Source organism: Cynara cardunculus, assembly GCF_001531365.2.
Source record: "Cynara cardunculus var. scolymus isolate 2C chromosome LG 12, CcrdV1, whole genome shotgun sequence".
Lineage (NCBI taxonomy): Eukaryota > Viridiplantae > Streptophyta > Magnoliopsida > Asterales > Asteraceae > Cynara > Cynara cardunculus.
Window position 1 is genome coordinate 39,526,802 of NC_037539.1, and position 12,700 is coordinate 39,539,501.

The window sequence follows — 12,700 nt, forward strand, 5'->3', positions numbered from 1 at the left end:
AATAATTTATTTTTGTTTAATAATATAACATTTTATAAAGATAATAATTAAGTATTCTGTTAGAAATCAATGATTATCCTAATTATATTTTAGATTTTTTATATTTAAAATGAGATGTTTATCATGTATGTGATTGTATTTATCTACAATTAGTTACACAAATTCAGATATGGGATAAAATCAGATAGAGATGAACGAATTTAAGAGTTTTTAAGAGTTTTAGTCAAATGTTTTATAATATAGTATATATATATATATATATATATATATATGATGGTGAATTATGATTCATATTTTTGTGTTTTTGAAATTTTTATTTTTTTAAAAAAGTAAAATAAACGTGGTCATAAGATATTAAAAATGAAGTAAATCCCATCCCACAAAACAATGTTTAATTGCATGAAAATGTGTATCAAAGAAATAAGATTTCTAGAAGTTGCTCTCACAAATTCCTATCATATAACCGTTACGATATATACATACTTGAATTATATTTACTTTTTTCTATTTCTACCTATTTATTACACATCTCAAATTCCTCTCTACACAGTACTCTCTCTCTCTCTCTCTCTCTCTCTCTCTCTCCATATATATTATATATATTAAAAGAAAGAAATATAGGTACATAGAATACATTGTATTTAAATGGGAATCTGGGTGACACGTGAGTGAGCATTTGGGAACACATACATGGTTTCAAAGTTTTTGTCGTGGTGGGTTGTGTAGATTTAAGGAAAGCTTTGAAGAACATCATCTCATTCATCAATGGGGTTTCTTCTTGTTGCTGCTACCAATATCCTCGTCTTTCTCTCTCTTGGTTTTGTTGTTGCAGACCAACCCCTCTACGATTACTCTGCCTACACTCAGGTTCACATTTCATTATTTTCATCTTTTTTACTTTTATAAATTATTTGTTAAAACATCCATCCATACATCTGATGTTAGTGTAAAGTGGAAGCCGAGGATCCTCTGTATAACGGTGGGATCCTAAAAGACGTAGCTACAACTATGGAATCCATTGATGATGGTGATGGAACCTTCACCTCATGGCCTGCTTTCGTCTTGCCAAATCTCACTCCCCACACATTCTATACTTTCTCCAGTTAAGTTTTTCTTCTACAAACTAATTTCCTCCTATATCTATATATTAGTTATTGAGTCATAAACCTTTTGCTTTTTCTGTTGGTAGGTTGGATCAAGATCCATGGTTCGGATTCATCCTTGATTACCGCAAGACTTGTGAACGGGAATTCATCGGGAAAATGCGTCGGAACGGTTCTTAGCCGTCACGATTGTTGGTCATTCCTCAAGGGTGGATTTTTCTTTAATTCTGAGTCGCATCCTTCCCTAATTTACTTTCAGGTTTGGATTCCATCCACTTCCCTACTCAATTTGATTCGTATCCATAAACCTGTCATTTTTCATCTATAATATGTTATTTCCTGGCTCCTGCTGTAGAATTCTGACAACATGGATATTACCATAACCATTTCTAGTGCATCATTACAACCCTTTACCAAAGAGCAATGGTCATTTCAACAAAACTACAAGATCAATACAGTAAGTTCATCTCTGTGTAACAGTATTAGGTGAATGTGAACCCCTATCAACCCACATATCATTGGTTCAGGAACGGAAACGTGCCGTCACGATTCACGTGTCAGATAAACAAGGTGCTAGATTGCAAGGGGCGGCGGTTCGTGTCGAGCAAGTTGCCAAAGATTTTCCCTTTGGCTCTGCTATAAACAATTTCATCATCGGAAATGTACCTTATCAAGTACGTTTTTACAACACTACTTATCAGCTTCATTAATTAATGATAGCACAGGTCTTGAGTTTTTCCGTATTTTCTCACTTAGCAATGGTTCGTGGAGCGGTTTAACGCAGCTGTATTTGAGAACGAGCTTAAGTGGGCAGCAACCGAGCCAGAACAAGGGGTTTACAACTATACATTTGCCGATAAAATGCTAGATTTCGTTCGGGCTAACCAGATTGTGGCCAGAGGTCATAACATCTTCTGGGAGGACCCAAAATACCTCCCGCCGTGGGTGCTAAACCTGACCAGTCCCGAGCTAGAGTTAGCTGTGAAACGGAGAATCAAGAGCCTGATGACAAGGTACAGAGACGAATTCGTCCATTGGGATGTTAGCAACGAGTTTCTTCATTTCAATTTCTACGAAGAGAAACTCGGGGAAAACGCCACTTACGAATTCTTCAAAGCTGCGCATGAGGCCGACCCCTTAGCGACGCTTTTCATGAACGATTTTAATGTGGTGGAGAGCTGCAGAGATGTTAAATCTACGGTGGACACTTATATTTCGAAAATCCGCGAATTGAGGAGACACGGAGTGTGGATGGACGGGATCGGCTTGGAGAGTCACTTTGATGAGCCAAACCTTCCACTAATGCGAGCCATTCTCGACAAATTTGCAACTTTACAGATTCCGATTTGGCTTACGGAGGTCGATATCACGAATCAATTGGACCAAGAAACACAGGCAAGTTACTTGGAAGACGTGTTAAGAGAAGGGTTTTCGCACCCTTGGGTGAATGGAATAATGTTGTGGTCGGCGTTGAAGCAGAACGGAAAGTGTTATCAAATGTGTCTAACGGATACGAATTTCAATAATCTTCCGGCGGGTGATGTCGTGGACAAGCTTCTAAAAGAATGGGAAACCGGGGTTATGAAGAGCCAAACCGACGAACATGGTGCTTTTAGCTTTTACGGGTTCTTAGGGGAGTACAGGGTGAGTGCTAGTTTTGGTGGCAAAACCACCAACTCCACATTTTCAGTTAGTAGAAGTGATGAAACACGACATTTTAGTATTCAGATATGAATTCGCATCCTATATATTGTGGTAATCTGTACAATGCATTAGGATTTGTTTCTTCAAATTGTTTCATTAATTTGTTATGTTTTTACAAATTGTCAAAGAAATAAGGGAAGTTCCGTTTCAATTGCTAACTGCCTCTATTCTATTCATACCGCCTCCTATATAGTTATATGAGTGAGGAAGGAGGTAAGAAATAAGGTGGTATGTGAGTGATGAGGGGCCGAGGAGCGTATGTATAACAACCCTCCAACTCCCCCTGAAGAATAAGCGAACGTGCCAACTTTATTTAGAGATGCCTCGAGAATATCTTGAGTCGAATGCCTTAAACTGTACCGCAAGAATCACTACTTTGGTTTCCTTTCTTCGACTTGGCCAAGCATAAGGTAGGAAGTGGATGAGAATACCGCTCCAAGTGGAGCACACCACAAGGAAGTGGGCATGCTACACTTCAACAAAATTGGCCTCTAGAGCGTCCTAATAAAATACTTTACAAAACTTAAGTTTATGGTACCAAACTATAAAACGTCATATCCAAAAGCATGCAATAGATTTATAGGATATTTTTGGACGATTTAATAAGTTTTTTATGACGCTTCCAGAATAAGTTGGGTATTATTTATTTTATATGACATTTTTAAAATTAGTGTCCGTTTAGCTATTTTATATGACACTTTTGAGAAACGTCTTATAAAGTCATTTTTTGTAGGACACTTTTTTTTAAACAAATAGCTAATACAACACTTTATTTTAATAACTTTCTAAAAAACTTGTTGAAACTCCTAAAAACGTCCTACAAACCTATTGTAATACTTTAGAAAGAACGTTTTTTGTTTGATCCTATAAACTTAAGTCTTATAAAGTATTTTGAAATCTTGCCTTCATGAACAACATTCTTGAACCCTTGCGACAACGGTTTGACTTGATCGAGAATGTCTGTCTTGATTTGTTTTTAGTTTCGTGGACCACTAATCCGGAAGCCGCTCGATCCCGAAGCACTGTCTCGACATAGACTTGTTGTAGAGGGTGTACCTTCCATCTTAGGCAAACCTCGTTGATAGGATCCCTATCCTTATCCTTGCCCACTTAAAGACATACATGTCTTGCTTCTATATAATATCAAGATATTGTATTGAATTCTATGTTTTCAAAACTGAATACATGGGAGGCTATATAGACGATATACAACAATGCAAATGAGTAATTACAGGAGCTATCTAAGGAGCTAAAGTAGGAACAATATTTTGACAATAATGACCATTCAAGGGCATTAAATAAAATAATTCAAATGGTTTGACCAATTGTTCTATTGGTCGTAATACACCCCCGCAAGATGGGAATCCATCGGATACTCCAATCTTGGAGCGAAGACGGACGAATGAGCTACAACTGAGAGGCATTGTGAGTGCGTCCGCAAGTTGATCTGCTGAGTTGATATGAAGAACTTTCAACTAACCGTCCACTACCTGTAAGTAAATGTTGGACCCAAGAGATTTCAGCTGCAGCATTTGCTAAGGCTTTGTACTCCGCCTCTATGGAAGATCGGGAGACAGATTTCTGACGTGCTGGTCGCCATGAGATAATGTTTGAGCCCAAATAAAGGATTTAAGCAGTGGTTGAGCGACCACTAGTGGAGACCCCTCCTCAATCTGAATCTGAGAATGCTTTGAGGTCAAGTGAAGAACCACGCTTAAGATATAGGACATGATGAATTGTGCCTTTTAGGTAAGGAAGAACTCGTTTTAATGCCTGCCACTGAAGTTGGGATAGGGAGTGCATAAACTAGGAAAGTCGATTCACAGCAAAGGAGACATCTAGTCTCGTGAAAGCCAAATATTGGAAAGAGCCCACTAACTTCCGGTAAGTTGTAGGATCAACACTTGGGGACCCGTACATGGGAGTGAGAACAGTTGAAGAGTTGAGAGGAGTAGCAACCTCTTTTGCACCATCCATATTGAACTGGTTTAGGATACCTTGAATGTTATGATGTTGGGAGAGGAAAAGACCTTGTTGGGTAGGAGTTACTTCAATACCAAGGAAGTGATGGAGGGGACCTAAGTCTTTGATGGAGAACCGCTTGGCTAAAGAGTGAGTGAATTGGTTTAGAAAGTCGGTATTGTTGCCTGTGAGTACAATGTCATCGACATAGACCATAAAGAAGCACAAAATGTTGGCATGATTGTAGATAAATAGAGAGGCATCAGCCCTTGACTTCCTAAACCATAAGTATGAAGAAAGGATGTGAGTTCCATGTACCATGCTTTCGGTGCTTGTTTAAGTCCATAGAGAGACTTTCTAAGTTTGCATATATGGTGTGGGAATTAGGGATGAATGAATCCGGGTGGTTTAGTCATGAAGAATTCTTCATATAGAGTTCCATGAAGAAAGGCATTATTCACGTCAAGTTGTCGTAAGGGCCAACTTTGAGAGAGAGCAATAGAGAGTATGACTCGAATAGTGACTGTTTTTGTTATTGGACTGAATGTGTCAAAATAATCATTCCCATATTGTTGAAGGAATCCTTTGGCAACTAAACGAGCTTTGTATTTTGAAATAGTACCATCAGGATTCCTTTTGACCTGGAATACCATTTGCACCCAATTGGAGTGTGAGAAGCTCATGGAACTAATTCCCAAGTTCTGTTTTGCATGAGGGCATTGAACTCTTAATCCATGGTATGTTGCCACTTGGGATCTTTGAGAGCTTGAGTATGAGTGTTAGGTTCAATTGTGGAAGGAATGGGATGAAGGGTGGTGGAGTTGATGAAAGAGGAATTGAAGTATTTTAGGTTTTTATTTCTGGTTCGTTGTGGCTGAGGTGAGGCGGGTGGAGAGATGGAATTATCATCACGAGAAGTGGAGACGGTTGGGGTGGGACACAAATTGGTGAGAGCTGAAAAAAGACTGGATGGGATGGTGATGCTGGATGTGGTATTTCTTATGGCAAGACAGGAAGTGTAGGGGTCGCATGAGATGAGGATATGTTTGATTAATCTGTTGGTGATGAGGAGTTTGGTGCATGAGCGGTTAGTGGGGTTTTGAAGAAATCATCGACAGTGGGCAAGGTGAGGGAGGAGGAAGAATGGGAAGGAAAATGAGATTCAATAAACAAAACATAACGAGAGTGATATTGGCGACGGGTGGTATGTCAAAGCATTTGTAAGCAGATTTAGAGGTGGAGTAACCTAGGAAAAGACATGGGTTTGATCGCGGTTGTAGCTTGGAGTTGGTGTACGACCTTAGCCATGGATAGCAAAGATAACCAAAGGGTTTGAGTTTGGTGGAGTTTGGTGTTTGTGAAAGAGACGTTGAAATGGACTTTGGTTGTTGAGGATGGCTATGGAAAGTCTGTTTATAAGATAGACAGCGGTTTAGAAGGCATGAGACCAAAAGGTAAGTGGCAATTTGGCATAATGGAGAAGAGCAAGTCCCGTCTCAACCACATGCCGATGTCGTCGTTCGACGACACCGTTCTGTTCAGGAGTGTGAGGTGGGGTGGTGAAGTGAGAGATGCCATGATATTCATCGCCATTGTCAAGGAAGATTGACACAATTGGTATTTGGAAGAACTTCTCAACAAGGAGTTTGAATTGGGGAAATAGTGTGGCAACATCAGATTTCCGTTTCATAAGGTAGAGCCAAACATATTTCGAGTAGTAATCTAACAAAATGACGTAATAAACGAAATCGTCAATGGAAGTTTTAACAGGACCCCACATATCATAATATATTAATTGAAGTGATTTTGTAACAACGAATAAATTTGGACCAAAAGGTAGCTTGTGACTTTTATTGATTGAACAAGAAGAACAATGTATATAATCAGAGATTTACTTAGAACTGAGACCTAAGTTTGAGACAAGAGCCTTGAATACTTTGATAGATGGATGGCCTAATTTGTGGTGCTATCCAAGTGGAGAGACTTTGGTGGTGGCATTGAGTTGCAATGTGGATGGGAGGTTAGCATAGTAAACGTCTTCAAGGTTCTCCCCTCGCATAACACGCGCCCCCATGCAAAGATCCTTCACAAAAAAATGAGAGGGAAAAAATTCAACAGAAACCCGATTAGTCTTGCACAGTTTAGCAACGGATATAAGGTTTTGATAACACATAACACATTTGGTAAAAATAAGGTTTTGAGTGATGTGTTAATGTGTTTAAAGCCAACATGAGATATTTTCAGACCTTTACCATCACCAAGTATTATCTCATCAGCTGCCCCGTATTAAGAGATGTTATGAAGTGTGGACCGATCAGAGGTGACGTGATTTGAGGCGCCACTGTCAAATAACCAGGTTGGAGAAATAAGCGCTGATCCAGATGTTGTGACATTTGATGTAGGAGTTGCTGAAGCGGGGTTACTGATGGTAATGTTGTTGTCTCTCAAAAATCTTGATAGTTTTCGACAGTCCTGAGTCTGATGCCCGAGAATACTACAGAATTGGCAGAAGCTACTGGTGCGCTTTTGCCAGCCTCCATGTGGGTGAGGTGTTGTCCAAGATGAGCGACCTGTTCCACTATTATTGTGTTCGCCACCTCTATGTGGGCCAGAGATTTTAGATAGGTACCAGTATTTATGTTGTCCTTGTTGGCGAGTGGTATAATTAGCAGTAGCCAAAATTGGTTCAGGGTTGAGTGTAGCTTCTTTTAGTGCTCCTTCAAAATCACTTAATTTGTCAAAGAGTTCTGGGTAAGATAGCGGATTTTCTCGAACCACTATGGCAACCACAATGGTGTTGTGGTCGTCACTTAATTGAGATAAGATGTGAACATGCAGATCTTCCTCGGCTATAGGGTTTTGTGCGAGGGCAAGATCATCTGCAATCGAGCGCATATCTTGGAGATATTCAGAAATAGTGCAATTACCTTTGGGGTTTTTAACCATTTTGGATTTTAGTGAGATTATTCGGGAACGTGAAGCACTGGCAAAGCTTGAGGTTAACTGTTCCTAGGCATCTTTGGCAGTAGTAGCGAAGAGAGAAGAGGTTGAATGGTTTCCTAGCAGCTTCCAAGAATCACGCTGATGATGATTTGATCTTGGCGATACCATGGAAGGAATTGTGGGTTCTGTTTTTCACCGTCTTTGTCTGATATGAGGCGTGTAGGCTGAGTGCTTGTGCCCGAGATGAAGGATTCAAGTTCGAGACCAATCAACGTTGATTCGACTTGTTTAAGCCACACTGGAAAATTATTGGATGCTAATTTGATTGGAAAGTGGGTAGCGGTTGTGATTTGGACGCCATTTTTAGGGTTTGAAGGCTCACGAAGAGGTTGATTGAAGGTGATGAAAGAATTGGTTATAAGGGCTTGGATCGGCTCTTTAGAGCAAAAGTAAGCTCTTATACCATATATGATATCAAGATATTGTATTGAATTCTATATTTCAAAACTGAATACATGGGAGGCTATATAGACAATATACAACGATGGAAATGAGTAATTACAGGAGCTATCTAAGGAGCAAAAGTAAGAACAATATTTTGATAATAATGACCACTCAAGGGCATTAAATAAAATAATTCAAATGGTTTGACCAATTGTACTATTGGTCGTAATAGCTTCCCCCTAGATATGGATACAGGAACCAATTGAGAGAATAAGAAGAGATAGAAAAGAATAGAGAGAGGGGAAATTCTGTATTATTTTGATGCCTTCTTACAATCAAGAAGCTAGTTCAGTTACAAGAAACTCTCTAATGTGGAAGCATTCCTTGTTCCATCTTCATCATGTTTTATCATCCCTTCCTTGAATTTCAACAGCAAACAATTGTGACTCCTTGAATTGACACTTATGTTGGCTATCATAAGCCTCATCACATAAATAGCATAAGCCTTTCGCAATTTTTTCGGCTCTTAACATTCTTGATAGTTTAGGTTGAAACTTTGCCAAAGGAATCGACATTGTTTTTGTCGGAAGGGTTGGTAGTAGAGGCCTTTGAATGTTACTTGAAGGAGTCGGTAGTGCTAGTAGAGGTGGTTGACTGCTATCAGTCATAGGTACTTCTTGGGGGGTTTTCGGTGAAATGGATTTATCAGTTTCTAGGTCTAAATTAATAAAACTCAGAGATTCTTCTTGCAATCTTGCAAACTCTACAACACATGCCGATGAAGTAGGCCTGAAAGCCCTCACAAAAGGTTTGACAGCCAATTTCAAAGCCCTAATAAAGTTGTCCACTACTCCGCTAATAGAGTCTAATGAGTTGAAAAAGGAAACAGGAATACAAGAAGATAACCTGGTCTACGAAAATGATTCCTAATAATAAGGAACTTATTTGACCCACTAATAACARTAAAATACTAAGTCAAAACCCAACAGGAAAATTCTTTATTATTTCGATACAAGAATATAACTCCTATTTATGTTTAGTATCCATTAGAGGCGTGGCATGGGCCACATGTGACGAGGTCCAGGTTTCTCATGTCAGGTCGCCTTATCTTTGGCATTGTTTCGTAGCTAGAGGCTAGAGAGTCCGTTAAGCCTTTGGATTATCATGTTGGATGAATTAAACCTACATCCTTAAGGTATTCAGATTGAGAGGTTATAATTTGTATACAAGAAAACAAAAACTAAGACTCTTGAGATATCTAACAATTAGTAGTCAAATTAAGCCATCAAAAGAACAAGTTTAAGGAAAACATCCTTGTCTTTTTCAATACTTATAGATTAATTTTCTTAAATGAATTAATTACTTGATCCTTAAACTGTTTGTTTTGAGTTTTTTCTTCCTTATAACGTTTCTCCCATTAACGATTTCAGTTCAAGAGAAAACATGAAAGATCATCAACGACTAGTTTTCGTTAAAATGTTGCTTTTGTTTCTGGTCGTATCATCATCAGCACCAATCGAAGGTCTCAGCTCCTTCCTTGATCCTAGCTAGTGTGTGTATATATATATATATATATATATATATATATATATTGTTCATTGCAAATAAAACTGACCAGCTGGTGATCTATCGTTGGTTTTAATTCATTCTTCTTCTTGTAGATGGGCTGTCTTATGATTACTCAGGCTACACCCTGGTAAGTTTTAAGCCCACGCATGTTTAATTTGGTTGCAAAGTGTTTTGGCCCATCTTTTTTTTTCATTCTGATCAGTGCAAGAATGAACCCGAAGATCCACTTTACAATGGTGGAATCATCATTAATCATAATCAATCACAACCCGATAAGGTTTCTTCTACGTTGGTGTTGCCAAATCTCTCAGGCAACACAATCTACTCATTCTCCAGTTGAGTTGCCTTTGTACATAAACAGTTTTTTAATGTAAATCTGTTGTTTTCATGTGAAAAAACTTCTACTTGATCCTTGTTTATTTGATAGGTTGGGTAAAGATAAGTGGCTCCAATGGGACAGCAATCAAGGCAAGCCTAACATTAGACAACGATACGCACATGTGTATTGGAAATGTCGTAGCTAAAAGCGAATGTTGGTCGTTTCTCAAGGGCGGATTTGTACTCGATTCACCCTCAGACCATGCCGTCGTCTATTTTCTGGTAAACCCATCTCAGATTCTAAAATGGTACCTTAGTTAATTTGTAATATTACTTCTCATCTACTTGTAATCGCGTTGGTGTTTCTTGCAGGATTCATATGGGAAAAGGATCAACGTAACGCTTACAAGTGCTTCTTTGCAACCTTTCACGCACCAACAATGGCAAAACAATCAAGATAACTCAATTGACAAAGTAAAAACAATCCTACAAAACCTCGACAGCTTTTCAAATCTTTTTAGAGCCTATAGTAATCTATACCTTCTATTTTAGGAAAGAAAGCGTGCTGTCACGATCCATGTCTCGGATGTAGATGGGAAAATAATTCAAGGAGCTAGGATCATAGTCGAGCAAACTTCTAGGAATTTCCCTTTCGGTTCAGCAATATCGAAGGCCATTCTAGGAAACTTACCGTATCAGGTAAAATTATTTGAACGCGGCACAATACTAGGTTTATAGAAACGTTTAAGCGTCCTAATTAATAGAATGTTTTATAGGACCAAACAATAAAGCATCTTATAGAACGATTTTGGGCGTTTTAACAAGTTTTTAGAGCTTAAAATTATGTGTCGTATTAGTTATTTTATACGACAATATTCAAAAGATGTCCTATAAAAAAATGGATAAAGCGTCCTATAAATTAATAGTTGATGCAACACTTTATTTTAAAAGCAACCTAAAAAAAACTTGTTAAAACGCCTAAAAGCGTCCTATAAACCTATAGTGACACTTTGAGATATAACGTTTTATAGTTTGGTCCTATAAATTTAAGTCCTATAAAGTATAAACTATACTATTATGTTTAAGCATCCTATAAACCCAATTTTGTTACAGAGAGGTTACTGAAATAACAAACCCCATATCCTGATGAAACAAGTTATTTTTCGTGTTATGGTCATTAATTAGTTTTTGTGAAATCTTCAGTAGAAATGGTTCCTAGAAAGATTCAATGCAGCAGTGTTTGAAAACGAGCTAAAATGGTGTGCAACTGAGCCTGAACAAGGGAGGGTCAACTACACCATACCTGATCTGATGCTAGATTTCGTTAGAGCTAACCAGATTACGGTTAGAGGGCATAACATATTCTGGGAGGATCCGATGTATATCCCCTCGTGGGTCCAGAACCTAACAGGTGGTGCACTAGATTCAGCGGTCAAGTCTCGAATACAAGGCTTAATGACTCACTACAAGAACCAATTCGTCCATTGGGATGTTTCTAACGAGATGTTACACTATGACTTCTATGAGCAACGATTAGGGCAGAATGCGTCCATGGAAATGTTCGAGCTAGCCCATACAACAGACCCGTTGGCCATGTTGTTTATGAATGATTTTAATGTAGTGGAGACGTGTGATGATCTGAACTCAAGTGCCACTGCGTATGCCGCTAGGATGAAGGAGGTGGAGGAGGGTGGGGTTACGATGGATGGTGTTGGCTTAGAAGGCCATTTTATAACCCCAAACCCTCCATTGATTAGAGGTGTATTAGACCAGCTTGCTGCATTGCAACTTCCCATTTGGCTTACAGAAGTTGATATCAGCAACACCCTAGATCCAGAAACTCAGGTCAGTAACCAAGCCATTTGGCCTATAAATTCAGTCTTCCTTTTCACAACTGTTTTCTAGTAGACTGTTTTATAGGACTTAAATTTATATAACCAAACAATTGCAATTGTTATGTAAAAGTGTTACATCCTACAAACTTAACCTTGTTTATGGGAACAAACTAGTTATTTAGTTGTTGAAGGAGATAGATTTTGATTTTGTTGGTAGGGGAAGTACTTGGAGATAGTGTTGAGAGAAGTATACTCACATCCATCAGTGGATGGGATAATGCTATGGACAGCAATGGATCCAATGGGTTGCTACCAAATGTGTTTAACAGATGCCAATTTTCAAAATCTACCAGCTGGGGATGTTGTGGACAGATTAATCTTCAAAGAATGGTCAACAGCGGTGGTCAATGGTGAAAGTGATGAAGATGGGACTTTGAGCTTTGATGGGTTCTTGGGTGAGTATGTGGTTAATGTTGACTTTGGAAACAAGACTTCAAACTCAACATTCTTCATTTCCAAAGGTGATGAAACAATCCATTTTAGTATTCAGTTGTAGAAAAACTTCATCTTTATAGTTGAGATCTTGTTGTTGGACAATTAATGGGAATTATTTGATAAAATATTCATATCTAGTGTAACCTGCACATATAGCCATATGTGGCTCGTTTGAAGTGGCGAAGGCCTATGCTACAGTAAGGGGAAAAAAGTATGTTTTGACCGTGTAAGTTATATACAACATTACATGTGATATGTATAAATGATGAATTACGTTTTCAAAGACATCTAATCTTGTACATTTTAAATGTGTTTTGATGCATGTCA

General features: G+C 38.5%; 2 protein-coding genes across 2 annotated transcripts; both read left to right on the forward strand.

Annotated features, from left to right (window-relative positions):
• Positions 1-765: 765 nt before the first annotated feature.
• Positions 766-2,925, forward strand: LOC112523932 (anti-sigma-I factor RsgI6-like). The gene is made up of 6 exons (XM_025133603.1): positions 766-867; positions 946-1,102; positions 1,190-1,362; positions 1,459-1,560; positions 1,631-1,777; positions 1,860-2,925. Exons 1-6 carry the CDS (start codon positions 766-768, stop codon positions 2,835-2,837), a joined length of 1,659 nt encoding a protein of 552 aa, XP_024989371.1. The 3' UTR covers positions 2,838-2,925.
• A 5,030-nt stretch (positions 2,926-7,955) lies between these two features.
• On the forward strand, positions 7,956-12,434 carry LOC112523933 (anti-sigma-I factor RsgI6-like). The gene is made up of 8 exons (XM_025133605.1): positions 7,956-8,100; positions 9,818-9,852; positions 9,928-10,060; positions 10,153-10,325; positions 10,416-10,517; positions 10,596-10,742; positions 11,250-11,888; positions 12,096-12,434. The coding sequence occupies exons 1-8, from the start codon at positions 7,956-7,958 to the stop codon at positions 12,432-12,434; spliced, it is 1,713 nt and encodes a 570-aa protein (XP_024989373.1).
• Positions 12,435-12,700: the final 266 nt, after the last annotated feature.

What these genes read in the sequence shown, in the direction of transcription:
- LOC112523932 (XM_025133603.1), top strand. Translation starts at nt 766, where the DNA reads ATGGGGTTTCTTCTTGTTGCTGCTACCAATATCCTCGTCTTTCTCTCT. An exon ending in ATTACTCTGCCTACACTCAG is followed by an intron (nt 868 to 945) that starts GTTCACATTTCA and finishes ATCTGATGTTAG; the next exon opens with TGTAAAGTGGAAGCCGAGGA. An exon ending in AAAACTACAAGATCAATACA is followed by an intron (nt 1,561 to 1,630) that starts GTAAGTTCATCT and finishes TCATTGGTTCAG; the next exon opens with GAACGGAAACGTGCCGTCAC.
- LOC112523933 (XM_025133605.1), top strand. Translation starts at nt 7,956, where the DNA reads ATGAAGGATTCAAGTTCGAGACCAATCAACGTTGATTCGACTTGTTTA. An exon ending in ATGCCGTCGTCTATTTTCTG is followed by an intron (nt 10,326 to 10,415) that starts GTAAACCCATCT and finishes TGTTTCTTGCAG; the next exon opens with GATTCATATGGGAAAAGGAT. An exon ending in CCCTAGATCCAGAAACTCAG is followed by an intron (nt 11,889 to 12,095) that starts GTCAGTAACCAA and finishes TTTTGTTGGTAG; the next exon opens with GGGAAGTACTTGGAGATAGT.